We start from the raw sequence: 20,400 nt of genomic DNA, 5'->3' as shown, positions 1-20,400 counted from the left end.
TTCAGATTCTAGAGACAGATTGATATTAATTTTGATGTAGGATATCTGGAAAACAGCATGAGAGGGGGAAACTTACCCTTAGATCTAGACAGTTATTGAGAAATATTTAGTCACTGCAAAAGTAACATATCGGAACATGCAAGGAAGAGAAAGTGCATTTATGCTACAGTTTTGTCTTAGATGGCCTGGCTTAGATGAACAAGGGGTCCCGGGGTGGGGAGAATAGAAGAGGTCTTAAAACTTTGGGAATGTGTATTGTCTTGTTTCTATAAGTTACTGAAGAAATAGTCAAAGCAGGATAGAGAAGATATGAGCAAAATGAAACTAGCAGAGATTGGACAGACTCTAGCAAAAAAAGTTGAAAGGGACCAGCTTTATTAAGATTAAAAAGCAGGAAACCCATGTGTCTGAGAAAAATTAGAACAAAACAGGGAAAACAAAGGTAAGAAGATTTCAGCTGTTATATTTGTTGGACTCAATGATATAGAAAAGTCTTACCTACAATTTAACAATGACATTTTGGACAGAGGAATCATCTTCTTAAATATAACATTCATTTAAAATAAATTCTGAAATGCCTTAGATAAGTGAAATATTGTATTAAGCAAAAAAAGTGATAATGAGAATATCTAGCTTCATGCTGGATTGTCTTTTGAGGTTGTTTTAAATACTCAGATGTATGACTATAGGAACAGAGAGAACCATTAAGCCTCAATCTTGAATATGATCTGATATCTTTTTGTTGAGCCATCTGAAACAGAGATAACCTTACCAGAGAGATGATGAAGGGTTTCCTGGTATCTAGACCTAGAACATGGGTCAGATTCTGGTGTGCAAGAATGGACATATGGTTGGGGTCCTGATCAAGGCTCTAGTCAGATAAGTAGATTGGTCCTTATTGGCATGTCATTGGGAATGTCAAGGTTTCTTTTATCACACCTAGAATAAGGAAGTAGACATGATTATCTTTATCACCTATTTTAATTATTTATCAAACAATGAGGATGGATTGACAATTAAGAGCCCATTATTTGAGGAGAATACTCTGAAAAATCAGTTAGGTTTATTTGATATCAGATTCACTGAGTCAGAATGAAAAAGATTAAAGCATTATGTGAAATGTAACAAAGTGTTAGGGGTGTTATTCCTAATGTCATAGTGTAAACCTATGATGTAAAAATTAATTTGTTTGGAAATTTATCATGTTTCTACCGCTTGCAGCGATGACATAATCAGTCCTTATACTGGGTGTATCTTTCATGAACGTATTATGTTCAAGGAAGGCTGAAAGGATTATGGGAATAGTTGACTTAAAATAAACATAAGTATCTTTATCTCGTACATTCATTTGTAAATGTTAAAAATTACAGTTGAGAATTTAAGTAATTTTTTAAAGATTTTATTTTTATGCAATCTCTATACCCAACGTGGGGTCCAAACTTACAGCGCCAAGATCAAAGTAGCAGGATCTACTGGCTGAGTCAGCCAGACACCCTAAGAACTTAAAAATTTTTAATTCAATAGTTGTATTGTTTTTATACTTAAAGAACATTAAAAAATGATTCTATGTTTTCAAATACTAGACATTTAGCATATCTTGCATAATAAACACATAGAGAAATTATGAAAAAATAGTTTGCTTCATCTTTCAGTCTTGGTAAGGGGTAGTTAGGCAAGCTTCTTAGATGCTCACTCTCTTTAATTTTTTATTTTCAGGATCGATTCAGACTCTGACAAACACAAACCATCATGTTACTGTCAGAGAGAAATAAAAGTGGGGCTGTGTTCACTCTCTTGGGCTTCTCTGATTACCCAGAACTGCAAGTCCCTCTCTTCTTGATATTTTTGACCATCTACAGTGTCACTGTTGTAGGGAATATTGGGATGATAATTATAATCAAGATTAATGCCAAACTGCACACCCCCATGTACTTTTTCCTCAGTCACCTCTCATTTGTGGATTTCTGCTATTCCTCCATCATTGCTCCCAAGACTCTGGCAAACCTAGTTGTAGAAGACAGGACCATTTCATTTTCAGGATGTGTAGCACAATTCTTTTTCTTTTGTACCTTTGTGGTAGCTGAATCCTTTTTATTAGCTGTGATGGCCTATGACCGTTTTGTGGCCATCTGCAACCCTCTGCTCTACACCATGGCCATGTCCCAGAAACTCAATGCCATGCTGGTGGTTGGATCATATGCATGGGGAGTAGCATGTTCCCTGATACTCACATGCTCTGCCATCCAATTGTCTTTTCAGGGTTTCAATACAATCAATCACTTCTTCTGTGAGTTCTCCTCATTGCTCTCCCTGTCTTGCTCTGATATTTACATCAACCAGTTGCTGCTTTTTATTTTTGCCACCTTTAATGAGGTCAGTACACTGCTCATCATTCTCATGTCTTATGTATTCATCATGGTCACCATCCTCAAGATGCGTTCAGCCAGTGGCCGTCGCAAAGCCTTCTCCACCTGTGCCTCCCACCTGACCGCCATCACCGTCTTCCATGGGACCATCCTCTTCCTCTACTGTGTTCCTAACTCCAAAAACTCCAGGCACACAGTCAAAGTGGCATCTGTGTTTTACACAGTGGTGATCCCTATGCTGAATCCCCTGATCTACAGTCTGAGAAATAAGGATGTCAAGGATGCAGTCAGCAAATTAATGGATACTAAAGTCTTTTCTTTTTGAGAATGTTATTTGAGTAGAGTTTGTCCCTGAAATGTAAATCATTTGTGCCCGTAAGGGTTGATTATACAGATACCTTTAAAAATAATGAAGTATTGATGTACAATGGAAAGAATGCAGATTTTTATTAAAAGAGGGTGACCTTGATGCTCTTTCTTCCTTATTGGAAGCAATCCCTGTAATCTTTGGTTTTTAATCTACAAAACTGAGGTAACACGAGCTAGCTCCTAATCCAATTGTGAGGTCTAAAAGGTAATATATATATCATGTGGAAAACCTTATATCTTATCAGTAAACATTAATTTCATTTTCCTTTCTTTTAATGTAACTGGAGTAGACTAGGCTCTCGATAAACACATGAATTTATCTCCTAAAAATAAAAGTATCAGTTAAAATGACACATAGTCTTCATCTCCAAGGAATGCAAAATCCAGGGTTGTCAGTAGGCCAGTAAAGAAAGTGGCCATTGTATAAGGTGGGAATGAAAAGTATCATCGAGTGTTCAAATGAAAGAAAACTCAAATCCATCTGAGGACTTTAGAATAATCCCTTTAAAAATAGGTATTGTTTGAACTTGGCTTTGGATAATAGGATGGGCAGAGTTTCAGGAGACAACAAGATATGAGTTTTATTCAGAAGTGCAAAGCATTACAAATCAAGGAAGTCAGTGTTATACTGACTCATTTATTCAACAAATATTGTATTGAATGATTACTATATGGCATATGTTGCTGGAGGCTGAGATGGCTCCGGCAGGTCCAGGGGTCCCTGAAGGATGATCAGCGTCAGCAAAAGAGAGAGTGAGAGAGCCCTGAGATTCTTTCTGATCACCGGGCAGGCATCTCTGTCCTGTCGGTTTTTGTGTCTTTATTTAAAGGTTCAGTAACAAGATGAAATCAGAGAAAGGAATTTCTTACAATGGGAGGCCTTTTGTGATATCAATTGCAGAATTTTCCCGACCAAGGAAATAACAGAATGTTCTTAGTGAAAAACAGGATAACATATAGGTCAAATTGTATATAGATAAGTTAGGAGTATTTTGTCTGGCTCTCAAGAGGATGAATGTTTCTGAATTGGTTTGTTTGTGGAGACTATCATGGGGGCCCTGAATAGGTCAGTCTTTTTCCCCTGGGTTATGTTTTAGCTACTCTTATCTATCCTCATCCCAGCTTCCAGTGTAAGAGAGGGTGTTTGTGGAATGTAGGCCTTGAGGAAGGGACTGTTATGCTTCACCAATTAGCAAAGATATATGTAGTAACTATGTTTTGTTCTTAACCCCAAAATAGGCCCTATGTCTTAAGGCCAGGCTCAGTTAACCCCCTAAGTCTTGGATCTGCAAGGCCCATAGGAAGAGCCTTTTGACAATCACCCATAGAGCTTTCATCTAAAATCTCTTTTGTAAAGGCAGGAATATGCTTTTCCTTATGAGGTATCTGTATTCAGAATATGGGTCTGATATGGAATATTGTGAGGCCTGGTCAATACCAGTAGGCTTATATCCAACATGAGCCAATAGTAGCAGAAGGAGATATCAGTTTTCATTTCTCATGGCAGGAGCTGTAAATCTTGCCACTTCCTTGCTGTGTTTGCCATCCAGAGAGGCCGGTGCGACTCTCAGCAATGTGTGTGTGTGTGTGTGTGTGTGTGTGTGTGTTGTGTTGTGTGTATAGGTTACTGGGCATGAGTGGAAAGTTGATAAGTCATGGTCTATATCTTGAATGTGTTTTCAAAGGAGCTCTCTTGTGGCCATGAGTTCCTGTCCAACCTGTGTCTCATAGTATTATTCTGCTTATGAAGATCTCAAAAACATCAGCCAACCTTTATTAACTATTTTCCAGAACATGAGCATAATCTCTGAATCCTTCTCAACTGAACTTCTACCTTAAAAAAGCGTTTAAAACTAATTGCTTACATAACTATTCAAAATACAATAAAAATACAAATACTAATTAGCATCAAGGCCTATTAAACCTGGCTAATTTAAAATGCCAGATTTCTGTAATATTAATAATACACTTTGCTTGAATACTTTGCACATGCTTATCTTTTTACTCAATATGGATAGTTAAAACTGCAAACAAATTATTAATATAATGAAGAAAGGTAAATTTACTGGTGTTCTGGTAAGGGAAAACAATTTTATATGGCCTCAATAAAGTTACTTGAAATGTGCATATTATTTTGAACTTATGATAATTATTAATAGGTTCTATTTATATACATTATAATATATAAAATCAATTAAATAACCATTTTTACATGGAAAGATACAATATATGAAATAGTGTTTTAGAAATTGGATATCTGATGAGGGAATGCTTTTTTCTTCTATTAACTTCAGTTTCTCTGCATATCCATAAAATTATCTTTCACTTTCCTTACTTTTTTTTTTCAAGACACGCAATACAGTTTAGTGAGCCCTTTAGTTTACATGAGATAAAAAGATGGTTAATCCTCTTTAACCGATATTTTACACAGATGTAGTAAAATATTTCAAACTTTAGGGATTTATAATGGATTGCATGTATTAAAGGTTGAGGATCTGGTAAACAATATCTGCGTTCTTGAATTTTCCAGTTGAGTCTTCCCTTCCAGTAGTAACCAGCTTTAATTAGTTACATAAGTTTCTTCAAGGCCATGTTTTATTGTTGTTGATATCTTTATACCCGAAGCAATGCTATTTCAGTCAATATCCACTAATCCTACTTCAAAAATGCATTTTACATTGGGTGGAACTTTGGCATCAGACTGTCCTTTCTTTCCACAGGCACAATCTGGATCAATCTCTAGTCAAGCCTTTTCACCTTTATTCACGTATACCCTTAACAATAAATTAACTCATTATTAATAAACTAATACAATTTATCTGTACTTATAAAATCCCAATTTTCCTTGAAATTTAGGAAATTATGTGAATCTAACATTAAAAATTTTTTTTTAGGTTTATTTATTTCTGAGAGAGAGAGAAAGAGAGAGAGGGAGAGAACATGAGCAGGGGAGGGTCAGAGAGAGAGGGAGGCACAGAATCTGAAGCAGGCTCCAGGCTCTGAGCTAGCCGTCAGCACAGAGCCCGATGTGGAGCTCAAACCCACGGACCGTGAGATCATGACCCGAGCCAAAGTCGGACGCCTAACCAACTGAGCCATCCAGGAACCCCATATGTGAATCTAACATTGATACAAAGATGTGTAATCCCTCTTTGGAGAGACTCTTATTTTACTTCTGTCCTGCTTGGACAAAGGATGATTATTTTGGGGTGAAAGTCACACCAAGCATTTATCTTTTACTCTGAAGAAACCAAAGCCCATAACACTTCAGTGACCTGGCTAAGGTTGTAAAAGCAATTGTTGACAAATGAAAGCAATTTGTTAAGACTTCAGATACCCCAGCAAGCATATCTTCCACTGAACACTGGCATACAATTTTATGTTTTCTTCCATTTCAAATTGCCACATTTCAGACTCTTTATGATAGATTCTGTTGCTTCTATATGGAACACGACATATTAGCTTTCATATTTCTTAGTTGTGTGCCTCTCATTTCTGAAAAGACTTTAATTTTGCATATAAAATATTTCATCATAAATTTAAATAGTGCAAAAAGTGTGATTTCTGTTGTATAGCATAATTTATTTAAATTACATAAATACGAACATCTGAAAGCAGATTTGTGCTCATGTTCAATTCTACCCCAATCCACTGAAATATTATAACTTTACAAATCACATCCATACTTTTAATCTCTTGGATTCATATTGCTTTTGGCAATATTGAAAGTCTGTTTCCAAGATTAAGCTAACCTTGTAATAATACAATCGTAATTGTATCACTAATCAAAAACATAATTGCATTTGTAAATCTGGATACATTAGAATTATTCAAAATTGAAAAAATGTGTTTGCAAATATTTATTTTCATGAGAAATATTGTGAGTATATATTTGGATTTTTTATTTTTTATTTTTTTATTTCAGTTAATTAGATGTATCCATGGGAAGATATCACTTAATGGTAGAGGGTTTAGCATCTTCTCTATTTCTACTTTTTAAAAAGAAAATATTCACAAGAATATTAAGAGTAAATGAGAATAGAAACTGTCAAAAACTGCTGCATTAGTAAGGTCACTTAACTCTGTGAACTCATCCAAGCCATGTGCCAATTTCTCACAATGATTTTTCAACAGAAATTTAAAAAATAATGCATTCAACAAAAATTATGCTGAGTTTCTCCAATTTTGTTGAAGGACAAAATTTTGGAAATTAATTCTCTCAAAGGGGTTTGTTGCCCAGTTTGGTAAATGGCAATAATGGTCAAAATTCTCCACTCCTGCAGTGTCTATGCCTGTGCAGCTTTTCCCATCACATGGTGGAATCAGTTTCCCCACTCCTGAAGGGTCATCTTCTTTTCTGAGTAGCTCTGCAGTGACGTTAGGCAAGTTTTAAACCTCTGAAGGGTGATGTGGCTTTTTCATAATCTTGGGGTTTTTCACAATCTCTCAGGAAAGCTGCCGTGTGAATAGGCACAGGAAGGCACCCTTACCTCTGGCATATGACCTAGCATCTAGCCAAATACCCCGTGGGTGTGAAGTCCCCTTACATCACCTAAATTGCCAAGCTCATATCATACACGTAAACAAACTAAGCCATAATCAGTCATGTCAGGATCAGATCAACAGAACTAACTTACAGACTCATGCCACAGTGATCCTTTCGATAACAGTTGTTATTTATTTATTTTTTAATTTTTTAATGTTTTATTTATTTCTGAGAGAGATAGAAAGAGACAGCGTGAGCAAGGGAGGGTCAAAGAGAGAGGGAGACACAGAATCTGAAGCAGGCTCTAGGCTCTGAGCTGGCTGTCAGCACAGAGCCCGACATGGGGCTCGAACCTGCGAACCGTGAGATCATGACCTGAGCCGAAGTCAGACGCTTAACCGACTGAGCCACCCAGGAGGCCCAACAGTTGTTGTCTTAAACTAATATGTTTGGAAGTGGTTTCTCATATAATTATTGGAATCACTCACATTCTTTTTTGTTTGTTTATTTATTTATATTGAGCGACACAGAGGGAATGTGAGCAGAGGAGTCGCAGAGACAGAGACAGAGGGAGAGAATCCCAAGCAGGCTCCCTGCTCAGAGCAGAGTCGGATGTGGGGCTCTAATCTCACAATGGTGAGATAATGTCTTCAGCCAAAATTGAGCCATCCACTTACACAGAACAGCATAATAACAAGATCACTGTGTTAATTTACAGGAAAAAAATGCTAGTATGAGGTATAAAAGCTACCCTTCCATCTAAAATATCGATAGCAAATGAACACTTGTGGGATATCAACTTTCAATAGACATGCTTATCATTTCATTGCAAAACAGAGAAAGATACTGTGTATTTTAAAACATTATTTTCTGAGATCTCAGTAGTTGTAGGGCTCATTAAACAGTCTGCCAGGAAAAAAGGATTTGAGTTTCATAAACCATATAGCTACTTAAAAAATGTTTCATGTCTTTGTAATGATTGAGCTTCAAGCTATAAATTCTATAAGACTCTTAAGGAATCATAGACACTGTGATGGATGTAGATGTTTTTGTGTGATTTGTGAATTAAAGTGTGACCTTATGCATCTCTCCACTTGCCTGCACTTGTCCTAAACTTCACAAAAGCCATGTCTTAATTCTTTCCTGAAAAAATTAATTATCTTACATATTTTTATGTATTTTTTAAGAGACATCAATAAATGAATTTGGGATCATATAATGGAGGATAACTATTAATATTTTTCTCCAACGTCAATTAAATAGGGTCATGGGCACAGCAAGCTGCTCCAGTGTGTCAGAGTTCATTCTCCTCAGATTCACAGGAGCCCGGAGCCGAGAGTCTTCCTCTTCCTGCTGTTCCTTCTCATCTACAGAGTCATGGTGCTGGGCAACCTGGGCATGATTGCAGTGATTCAGGCCAGCTCTCACCTTCACACTCCCATGTACTTTTTCCTCAGCCACTTGTCCTTTGTGGATTTTTGCTACTCCATGGTCATCATGCCAAAGACGCTAACAATACCTTAAATAAGGGCAAAGCCATCTCCTTCCTGGGATGCATGGTGCAATTCTACTTGTTTTGCACATGTGTGGTAACTGAGGTCTTCCTGTTGGCTGTGATGGCCTATGACCGCTTCGTGGCCATCTGCAACCCGCTGCTGTACACGGTCACCATGTCCCAGAATCTCTGTATGGAGCTGGTATCCTGCTGCTACCTCTGTGGGATGGCGTGTTCTCTGATCCACCTGTTTAGCTCTTGAGATCCCATCCTACAGATCAAATGTGATTGATCACTTCTTTTGTGATCTACTCCCTCTCTTATCCCTTGCCTGCTCTGATGTCAATATGAATGAACTCATGGTGTTCATTGGGGCCACTGTCAATGAGATTATCACCCTAATGATCATCCTCACCTCCTACTTGCTCATTCTCATCACTGTCTTGAGGATGCACTCTGCAGAGGGAAGGCGCAAAGCCTTTTCCACCTGTGCCTCCCACCTCACAGCCATCCTTGTCTTCCATGGAACAATCCTTTTCACTTACTGCCACCCTAGTTCTGGCAACAGTGTGGATACTGACAAGGTGGCCATTGTGTTCTACACTGTATTTTCTTAGCAGGACTCAGGTTCCCAAAGAGCAGGCTGATGGAGGCGTAAATGGGTGGGTAGTAGTGTTCAAATGAAGGGTAGAACAAGGATGTAAGTAGTTATGAATGTTTGGTTTTTTTTTTTTTTTTTTTTGATTCACTTACCTTTGTGCCTCTTCAATTTCCCTCAAGTGCAGGACTGAATATATTTCAAATTTGAAGTCTACTTCTTCATTTTTCTTCAATCTACAGTCTTTTAATTGGATAGGATAAATCCATTCTTAAGACGTGTTTGATTTGCTCTATAACCTTCATAAGCTTGATGAAGAACTCTTGAGATTCTTGCTTTCTTTCATTATCGATTATGGAAATTTGATCATTTTCAAAATTGATTTGCTGCTATTTTACAATGAGGAACACATCTTTGTCCAGCAGTTTATATACAGAGTGAGATTTCCACATTCACTTGTGTCATTTTTACCTTTTTATACTTTTTTTATGTTTATTTCTTTTTTCCTATTTTCTTTATTAATTTTGTTGTTGCTGTTGCAATGTCCACTGTTTTTGGAACTTTGGACACTATCTCATTTGAAACATTCAAAGTTATTCACATAAAAGTTAGGAAAATTAAATTACATGTCATGTGCAAAGAGTCTAGAATAATCCTGGGCACATAATTAGTTCTCTATTTCTCTCCTCCTTCCTTGTATATAGTACACTTGTATTACATATTACTGTCTGTCTCATACACACACACACACACACACACACACACAGACACACATACATACACATACGTGCCATCATTGAATAATCAACACGACATATAGCTGCATTTCTGACCTACATCACTTGTCACACTTTTGTTGTTTGTTTCTTCACTTTTTGTCTCCATTCTAACCCTCCATTTGGATAAAACACTCTCACTTATAAGTGGAATTATAACCTTCTTGTAGAAAACATAAGTATCTCATTTTCAAGCCAAATTGTGGAAAGAGCCTAAATGTTGTCCATTGACTGATAAATAAATAGAGAAGAAGTGGCATATATTTATATACATATATACATACATACATCTGTTATAGCATACATGCATATATATATATTATGTATAATAGAATATAACTTAGCCATCAAAAAGAACAAAATCTTGCTGCTTGCAAAACCTGGATGGAACTAGAGTATTATGCTAAGTGAAAGAAGTCAGTCAAGGAAAGACAAATGCCATATGATTTAACTCATATGTGGAATTCAAGAAACAGAACAGTTGAGCATAGAAGGAACAAAAATGAGAGGTAGACTATACAACAGACTCTTAACTATGGAAGAAATCGAATGTTGTCAGCTGGGAGGTGGGTGAGGGGATGGACTGAATGGGTGATGGGTAATAAGAGGGCACTTATGATGAGAACTGGGTATTGTATGTAAGTGATGGATCACTGAATTCTACACCTGAAATGAATTTTACATTGTATGATAACTATATGGAATTTAAATTAAAAATAAAAAAGAAAAGGAACGGTAAAAAGCAATTCATTTTAGGTTGCATAGTACACTTATTTTTTCATTTTCGTGGTTCCTGAATTGATTCTGTTATGATGGTGTATGACAGCTCCATGGCCATATATAACCGTTTGCACTACACAGTTGTTGTGTCCCAGAAACCCTGTGCCCTCCAGTGGTCGTATCATATATATGGGGTATTGCATGTTTCTTGATACTCACATGTTCTGCTTTCAAATTATCTTATAATGATATCTTTTTGTGGTTCAACACAATCAATAATTTCTTCTCTGAGTTTTCCTCGTTAATGTCTTTTTGTTGCTCTGAGTCTTATGTCTTCCAGTTGCTTCTTCTTACTGCCATAACGATTAATGAGATAAGCACACAGCTCTTCATTCTCCCATCTTATGTGCTTTTCATTGCCACCAGCCTCCGGATGCACTCAGCAGGTGAGCATCACAAAATCTTCTCCAACTGTCAGCTTCACACCTGACCAGAGCACCATTTTCCCCAACATCCTTCTCTTCTCCTAGTCTGTGCTATAACTCCTAAACCTCCAGGCGCACAAAGTGGTATCTGTTATACACAGTGGTCATCCTCGTGATGAGTCCCCTCATCCATAGGCTGAGAAATAAGGACAGCAAAGACAGTCAGAAAATAACACTTTTTTCATATTGAATGCATGCATTGATAACCCTTTACTTCTGTTATTATAGAACATCTTTCTGTGATTGTTGAATATTCTACTTGTCAAGCTCATTACAAAATCACTTTAGATTTTCAAAAAGACAAAATATTTACAATGAAAAAAATATGAATTTTAGGTCACAGAAATTATACTCAGCTCTGATAATAAAAGACAGGCCAGTTGGTTTAGTGAACCAGGCTTTATCTACAAAAATGATATAATATGATGTAGTTTATAGAGTGGCGTGTGGACGAAAATAAAATGTAGACAATGTATCTGGCATATTGTATATGTGCAATAAATGCTAGTTGTGTTTTCTTTTCTTTGCTGCTAACTGATAGGTAGTAGCTGTTAAGTAAACAGCCACTTTTTTAAAATTTAGTGAAATAAATGACAAGGAAAGAAATACACAGTCTTCTTCTCAAGAACCTCAAAGCCAGTGTTATCAGTAAATACCATTATAGTGTTGGTTGGGAGACAGAGTTCAAACTCACTTGTGGATATCAGAGACATTGTTTCATAACTACATGCATCTCTTGTTTGACCTTGAAGGAAACAAAACAAAAGAGAAAAACACAAGGTTTATTCAATAGTAAAGAACAGTGTTCAAGAAGTGTGCGTATGTAATTAAGCCAATCATTCAACAGTATTTTTGAGCTATTATTTTATGTCACATGCATACAAGGTATCTTGGTAAGTGCTGGAAAAAAATGAAAATTTGCAAAAGACAAACTTTGTACTCTCAACTCCTTCAAAAAGACTTCCAGTGTGGAGGATATAGACTTTTACAAGAAATTTAGAAATCTTAGCTTATTTCTTGGAATAATGAAAACAAAACAAAGAAAATATAATCTAGCTCTCTGTTTTATGCTCCCTTTGTATCACCTATCAATCAGCATATTATTAATCTACATGGTCACTGTCCAAAGGCATATCTCCATTCTTTTCATCAGAATTCCTTAGGCAGTCTTCATAAAATGTTTAAATACATTTCTTGGGGCGCCTGGGTGGCTCAGTCGGTTAAGTGTCCGACTTCGGCTCAGGTCATCATCTCACGGTTCGTTGGTTCGAGCCCCGCGTCGGGCTCTGTGCTGACAGCTAGCTCAGAGCCTGGAGCCTGCTTCCGATTCTGTGTCTCCCTCTCTCTCTGACCCTCCCCTGCTCACGCTGCCTGTCTCTTTTTCAGAAATAAATAAAAAATCATAAAAAAATAAATAAATAGATTTCTTGTAAATATTCAGAGCCATTTGCTTCTTTTGCTTTCCTTAAATGTTGTTTTAAATTGTCATGTTTTAATTATAATCTAAACAAATAATTAATCAAACCTAGGTCATTGTGTCTATTAGGAAGGATTAGCTTATATCTGGTAGTGATAATATTTATTATAAGATGGCCTCATAGATAGAGGTGTTTAATTTTCAAAAAATTTATTATACCTTATTTATTTTCTTCTATCATTAATTTTGTTTGAATTACTTATATACCCTTTGTTTTGTACTCTTTGTGTTTGGTAAATCCTAAAATTAAGTTCAGAAAATTATTGCAAGAAAAAAATACTAGCTGTTTTTGTTGAGGGTAAAATAGACAGTAGAACCTTATATTGGTTCATGAAACAATTTCGAATGGTTATATGATCTTAAAATTACAGTAAAGAATTAAACTTATTTCAGAAGTCTGGATATATAATTATAAACCAAATTGTTTTATATATTCACATATATGAAACTGTCTTCCTTTACACATTGTCATTTACTGGATTTGAACTTTCCTGGAATGCTTGTAGAAAAGTAGCAGAAAGGTTATATTGCTCTTGATTGGTGTCAATTATGGAAATGAAAACGAACCTATGAAATTTTAATAGACACTTCTAAGTGTTTAAAGGGATATAGAAGTATTTAAATAACTTACTAGAAAAGAAGAAAACTCTCCACATTAGAACCTTAGCTTCCACATTAAGGAATTAAAAAAAAAGGAAAAAAAAATAAAGGAAATTTGTAATAAAGACTAAAACATCAGTCAATAAACAGGAAGATGAAAAGCAGAGATCATTGAGTTTCCACTGTGACAAGAGTCATAAAAGTGACAAAATTTTATCTAGAATTACTAACAAAAAAGGAACCAGAAACAAATTGATATAATTAGTAAAGACACTAAAGTGGCAGAAATTAAAATGAGTATAATGAACAGTATAAGCAATTTTACGCCAACAATTTGATCAACAAGGATGAGAGAGACAAAGTTGAAGAAGACAAATTGCACCAAAACTGACAATCAAAAATAGAAAACCTGAATAGATATGTAGTAATAAATTTAATTTGTAATGAAAATATTCCCACCTTCTTCCACCAATATCCAGACAATTACTTTTACTAAGTATCTACATAGAAATAATGCTGATTTTTCATAGTTAGCTTCAAACAGTTACTTTTATTAAATAACTATATAAACAGTAGTACCAATTGTTGATTACTTAATTTAGAAGATAGAGGACATGATGCTCTTTCCAATTCATATGATTATACATGATTATTCATTATGGTACATCCTAATAGCAAAGTCAGAAAAAGACAACACACAGAAGAAGACACAAACCAAATTGCCTCATGGATATAAACACAAGAATTCTCAACAAGCTATGATATCCAATAATAAAATAGAGATACAATAAAATTTATAAAAATATTATGAACCACAATCAGGGGAGACTTATCTCAGAAATGAAAGGTTGGCTTAATATATGAAAAACAACGTAATGTATCGCTCACATAGAAAGATGGAGGTGGAGAACCAGATGGATGTCTCCTCAGCCTTGGGTGCAGTCTTTGACACATCAATTTTAGGAACATATTATATGGTAGTTGAGAGGATACCAATTTATTGACTTGAAATTACATCTTGACCACATATATCTTTAAAAATTTATGGGCACAGCCAACGATACACAGTATTCTACACAAATAGAATACTGTGGCCTAGAGTCATCCTTTAAAGTCAGAAAAACACACCTAGAAGAAACATCTGAGTGGTCCCATTTGACGGCTTCCAGTATTGCACATGCATTAGAAAAAAACGGAGTTCCAGAATTCACTCTAGGTTTATTTTTTTCCCCATGTATTCAAATGGGTGGAAAACCAGATGGGCTTCAATTTCCTTTATTGGCAATTTATTTTGAGTTTATCTAAGTTCAGCCACCGGTGTCCCCTTATCTCCTTTGTAAAATGGGCATAAAAACTGGAATTGTTCTCCTGGCCGGTTACTAGGAAGCAAAAGTAAGTTAATACTTGCATAATATTTAGAATGGGTTCCAACACATAGCAAGGGCTCAATAAGTGTGAGCTATTATATGACTTTCTGACCAGTAGGATCATTACTTTTATGGAATTTAAAGGAATTCTGATGCAGCTTTAGTCACTGTGCCCTATAGGAATCTAGGGGATGGTGTAATGTTATAAGAAAGGAAGAATTCCTAAGAAATATTCATTTTATGTCATTATGGCAATAAGATCTGTGTCCAACACATACAACACTTAATGTAATATCTATCATGTAGCACCATGAATTCTGTGAGGAGGGATGTGTGGTTTTAAACTATTGTTTCCCAAATTGGAACAATATAAAAAATAAATTTCCTGATGATATTCCAAAGAGATTTACTATTAGTTGTGTTATATCACATGTCATCTTGGTTTAATTTTTATATATTTTGTCATACTGTAGAGATTAGTGATTGTTTTGTAGCTTAATGGGCCCATTCCCCAGGAGCTTAAATTACAGTATATGTAAGTGTCTGCCTGCTACATACATCTTACATCTTCACCACCAGGGACAAAATGTCAGCCTCTCAGGTTTGTTAGCTAAAACTAGGTTTTGGTTACTTGAAAATAGAATTGAAAATATTTTGTCTGTAAACAATTGGTTTAAAAATATACTGAACTCAAGTCTTCTAATTAGATGACGTTTTAACAGGACCCATATTCCTGTGAAGTTACTATTTAAAGTGATTTTGCATTTCAATATTAAGATACAGTTAATGCTGAATTTAGAACAATTTTCTCTGTAATATCAAACATGGATGTGTATGAAAGAATGCAGAATAAACAAATGGTAGCCCTCTTCTTCTTCTTCATTCTCTCTCTCTCTCTCGCTCTCGCTCTCTCTCTCCCTCCATCCCTCTCTCCCCTCTGTTTCTTGCTTCTTACCATCCATTTTTCAGAAAAATGTATGACCATGGAGGGGCTCCTTAATTTTAATAATGCTGCGAGTTGCATTAATGTGCCTGCGAGATGGTCATAGAGAGTCAGGACCTGTGAAGTCTTTCTGTTCAGAAAAGGAGAAGAATTCATTTGGATTTGTTTTGGGTTTGCTATGAAATAGTTTCTTATTATCAGCCTAGAATATTAGGGAGAAAATTTACCAAGTTGATGTTCCTGTTTAACTGAGAAATAGGGAAACAAGTTAGGTATTTTGTTTTATTTTGTTTTTGTTGGTGGTCAGGTAATGAAAAAATAAAACAGCATTTTAGGAAAGTGACTATGTTTCCACATCTTTAAAGTAAGTTCTAGATATGGGGAACATATCAAGCTATGATTCCATTCTAGAACATCTTCACTCAGTTTTCATTACACACATGTGTAGAAGTCATGAGTATACCTGTCCTGTTGTCAAGAAGTGTGAGGCAGAGAATAGAATCCCTCAACTTCTCATTGTCTTCTCTTTAAGGAAGGTCTCAGTGGTAGATCCCCACATACAGAAGCTACAATTTTACCATTTCTCCCAAACAACTACTTACAAAATATGGGAGAGTTTTCACTTACCTCTTTAAAAAATTTTTTTTATATTTATTTATTTTGAGAGAGAGAGAGACAGAGTGCAAACAGGGGAGCAGCAGGGAGAGAGCAAGACACAGAATCAGAAGAAGGCCCTGGGCTCTGATTTGTCAGCACAGAATCCAACAGGGGGCTTGATCTCACAAACCGTGAGTGAGATCATGACCTCAGCTGAAATCAGATGCCTAACCAACTGAGCCACGAAGGCGCCCCTCACTTACCTCTTTTCTAATGGGGTAAAGAATTAATCTTTCATGGGCACCTGGGTGGCTCATTTGGTTAAGCCTCTGACTCGATTTTGGCTCAGGTCATGATCTCACAGCTCATGAGATCAAGCAAGACCCATGTTAGGCTCTGTGCTGAAAGTGTGGAGTCTACTTGGGATTCTCTCCTTCCCTGTCTTTCTGCCCCTTCCCCATTCTCTCTCTCTCGCTCTCTCTCTCTCTGTCACACACACACACACACACACACACACACACACACACACCACTCTGTCTCTCTCTTTCTCAAAATAAAATAAAACATAAAAAGCTTAATCTGTTAGTTATAGATAGATCTCTATCATATGCATTCATACCTCTCTATGTATATCCTTATTTACATCTACATATATATACCCTGTGTACTATTCAGTATCTTTTTAAAAAAACTTGAGACATCCAAAATGTAATTTTAAATAGCATGATAATTTTCTGTCCTAGATATGATGTACAACATTTTAACACTTGCTCTATTTCTGAGAATTGATTTTTTGTTAATATATAAACAGTACTGCAATATAGTTTTGCACATAGTTTTTCACAATTTTATCAGTGTAACTATAAATATTTCTTCCAGCAGATTATTAAGAATAAAATCCCTCATAAAAAACATCAGATAGCTTTTACTATTGTTAGGGTTAAGACTTTGGATTCATGCTGCCTCATGACTTTCCAGAAAACTGTATTCAAGAATTCTATCTTTTTGAGATCATTACTATTATTAAAATTGATTAAACCACTTAGTTAATTCGATAGGTAAATCTCTTACTTTTAATGTATATTTTAAGTCTCTTCCTTCTTTTTTTAAATGTTTATTTATTTTAAGAGAGCAAGAGCGAGTATGGGGGAAGGGCAGGGAAAGGAAGAGAGAATCCTAGGTGGGTTCCACACTGTCAGTGTGGAGCCCTATGCAGCGCTTGAACTCATAAACTTTGAGATCATGACCTGAGCCGAAGTCAAGAGCTTCGTGCTTAACCAGCTGAGCCACTCAGACGCCCAAGTCTCTTGTTACATAATCAAAATTTAAAGGATTTTGTGAGCCACAAACCTCAAAAACTTTGTCACACTTTTCCAAAATGGAATATGAGAAAGCTTTGTTTCAAATCTATGTTTCTGATAGACTCAACAACAAAATAATATTTTAGAGAATCAGGGTAAGTGTCATTCTGCTGGACAGAGCTTATTAAGTTTCTTCAGAGAACAGATTTTTAATTTCTGTTTGGGTTTTAAATGTATCATTGAATCTGTTTTAAATTCCATTAAATAACTGAACTTGACCTTCTCAGTGTATTATGATAGATAAAGTTGGAATCATTCTAGGTTTCTGCTGATGCTTAAAGTTAATTTTGATCAGAGGGATAAACTGTGACATTTAACATTTCAAATTATTTGACCACAATATTTTTGTTATATCTTATAAATACATTGTTTGACATCGATGTTATATTTTTCTGAAATTAATATCAAACTGGGTTTTTGTTTTTTTCTTTTTTCTTTTTTTTTTTTTTGCTCTTTAGAAGAAACACAAAATTTATCATTTGTTTTCCTAATCGTGACACATGGCAGGAATGGACACAGGAAACTGCTCCAGTGTGTCAGAGTTCATTTTCCTCCGATTCGCAGGAGCCCCCGAGCTGAGAGTCTTCCTCTTCCTGCTGTTCTTTCTCATCTATGGAGTCACGGTGCTGGGTAACCTGGGCATGATTGCAGTGATTCAGGTCAGCTCTCACCTTCACACTCCCATGTACTTTTTCCTCAGCCACTTGTCCCTTGTGGATTTTTGCTACTCCACGATCATTGTGCCAAAGGTGTTGTCCAATATCTTAAGCAAGGACAAAGCCATCTCCTTCCTGGGATGCATGGTGCAATTCTACTTATTTTGTACCTATGCAATCACTGAGGTCTTCCTGTTGGCTGTGATGGCCTATGACCGCTTCGTGGCCATCTGGAACCCACTGCTGTACACAGTCACCATGTCCCGGAATCTTTGTATGGAGCTGGTGTCTGGCTGTTACCTGTGCGGGATGGCGTGTTCTCTGATCCACTTGTGTTTAGCTCTTGAGATCCCATCCTACAGATCAAATGTGATTGATCACTTCTTTTGTGATCTACCCCCTCTCCTATCCCTTGCCTGCTCTGATGTCACTATGAATGAACTCATGGTGTTCATTGTGGCCACTGTCAATGAGATTATCACCCTAATGATCATCCTCACCTCCTACTTGCTCATTCTCATCACCATCCTGAGGATGCACTCTGCAGAGGGAAGGCGCAAAGCCTTTTCCACCTGTGCCTCCCACCTCACAGCCATCCTTGTCTTCCATGGAACAATCCTTTTCACTTACTGTCACCCCAGTTCTGGCAACAGTACAGATACTGACAAAGTGGCCACAGTATTCTACACAGTAGTGATTCCCATGCTGAACCCTCTCATCTATAGCTTGAGGAACAAGGATGTGAAAGAAGCTCTCAGGAAAGTGTTGAGATCTAGATTACCTTTCAAAAAACTATTTTCTTAACTAGACCTCAGATTTTTAACAAGGGGCTGGTTTTTGGTGGATGTAAATGAAAAGTAAAGTAGGGAAGATTTTTTTTATGAGCTGTGTGACTATGCATGCTTTTTTGTTTTCCACTTGCTTGTCTTATTAAGCCATATATTATCTCTTTTATTGATAATTCAAATGCACCTGGTAATGGTGCTGCTCTCAATCTCTAATTGCTTTGAGTGGGTTTGGGAGGTATTGTTAGACTCTATTGCTTGGCTTGAGAACAAATCTATATATTTCTAACAAAGTGCACATAGAAAGAGAAGTCTTCATCATCATTAAAGCATGCAACCTTTTTCATTAAACTGACTTCATTTTTTTCTATGGAATGCACATACATTTGTTTGATAGCATATGTATTTTAGTGGACCTTTGGAGTAAATGTCTATGTATTATTTTTAGTCATTTTTGTTTTTTAATTATTTTTCCACTGCTATATTATAATTTTAGAGCTTTTAAATTACAAACTTCCAGTCATAAAATAAATAAGTCATGGAATAAAAAGTACAGCATAGGAAATACAGTCAATAATTTTTAATAAAATTGTGGGGTAACAGATGGTAACCAAACCTACCATGGTGAGCCTCGTGTAATGTACAGAATTGTTGAATCACTTTATTGTACCCCTGAAAATAATATAACATTGTATGTCAAGTGTATTTTAATAAAATAATAAACAATTTTAAAAACCTATCTCTTCTAAAAAATAGAAATAATACTCTAATTCTCTAATAAAATTTCCATGAAATTTAAATTATGTCTCTTAAATTCTTAGAATTATATATGATATATTATAAGTGATTAATAAAATATTTGTTGATACTACTTTGGTTATTTTTAATTTTACCTTTCTCTATTCTATATTTAATTCTTGATTAAATAAGTAGATGATGTATTTGATTCCTTACCTTCCTTAAGTTTCTGTGTTCTAATTAACTTTTTCTTTTGCTTCATATTATTTTAAGCATAAACTCTATTTTCAAATCTCCTCTCTCCTAAACCTATTGATTGCATTGGTTTCCCATACTTCGGGGGGAAAAAAAAGATGACTAAATTTGGTGGCTTCAAACAATAGACTTTATTATCTTACAGTTCTGGAGGGCAGAAATATGAAATTGCTGCCATTGAACCAATCAAGGTGCCAAGAATGCCACACACTTTCAGGAGGTTCTTGGGGAAGATGCTTTTCTCATCTCTTGCCGTTTCTGGTGGCCACAAGCATTCTTTGACTTGGGGCTGTATTATTTTAACCTTCAAGGCTGGCATCTGCAAT

General features: G+C 36.0%; 2 protein-coding genes across 2 annotated transcripts; both read left to right on the top strand.

The window, feature by feature from the left end:
• The first annotated feature begins 1,749 nt into the window (after positions 1 to 1,749).
• Positions 1,750 to 2,691, top strand: LOC144237771 (olfactory receptor 5D18). Its single transcript, XM_077771471.1, has one exon. It carries the CDS (start codon positions 1,750 to 1,752, stop codon positions 2,689 to 2,691), a length of 942 nt encoding a protein of 313 aa, XP_077627597.1.
• A 15,458-nt stretch (positions 2,692 to 18,149) lies between these two features.
• LOC144237758 (olfactory receptor 5L1-like) lies at positions 18,150 to 19,100 on the top strand. The gene has a single exon (XM_077771462.1). The coding sequence runs from the start codon at positions 18,150 to 18,152 to the stop codon at positions 19,098 to 19,100; it is 951 nt and encodes a 316-aa protein (XP_077627588.1).
• Positions 19,101 to 20,400: the final 1,300 nt, after the last annotated feature.

This window comes from Crocuta crocuta, unplaced genomic scaffold, assembly GCF_008692635.1.
Source record: "Crocuta crocuta isolate KB4526 unplaced genomic scaffold, BGI_CrCroc_1.0 scaffold1047, whole genome shotgun sequence".
NCBI lineage: Eukaryota > Metazoa > Chordata > Mammalia > Carnivora > Hyaenidae > Crocuta > Crocuta crocuta.
The sequence above is the reverse complement of the archived record's forward strand: the minus strand, read 5'-3'. Positions and strand labels throughout refer to the sequence as shown.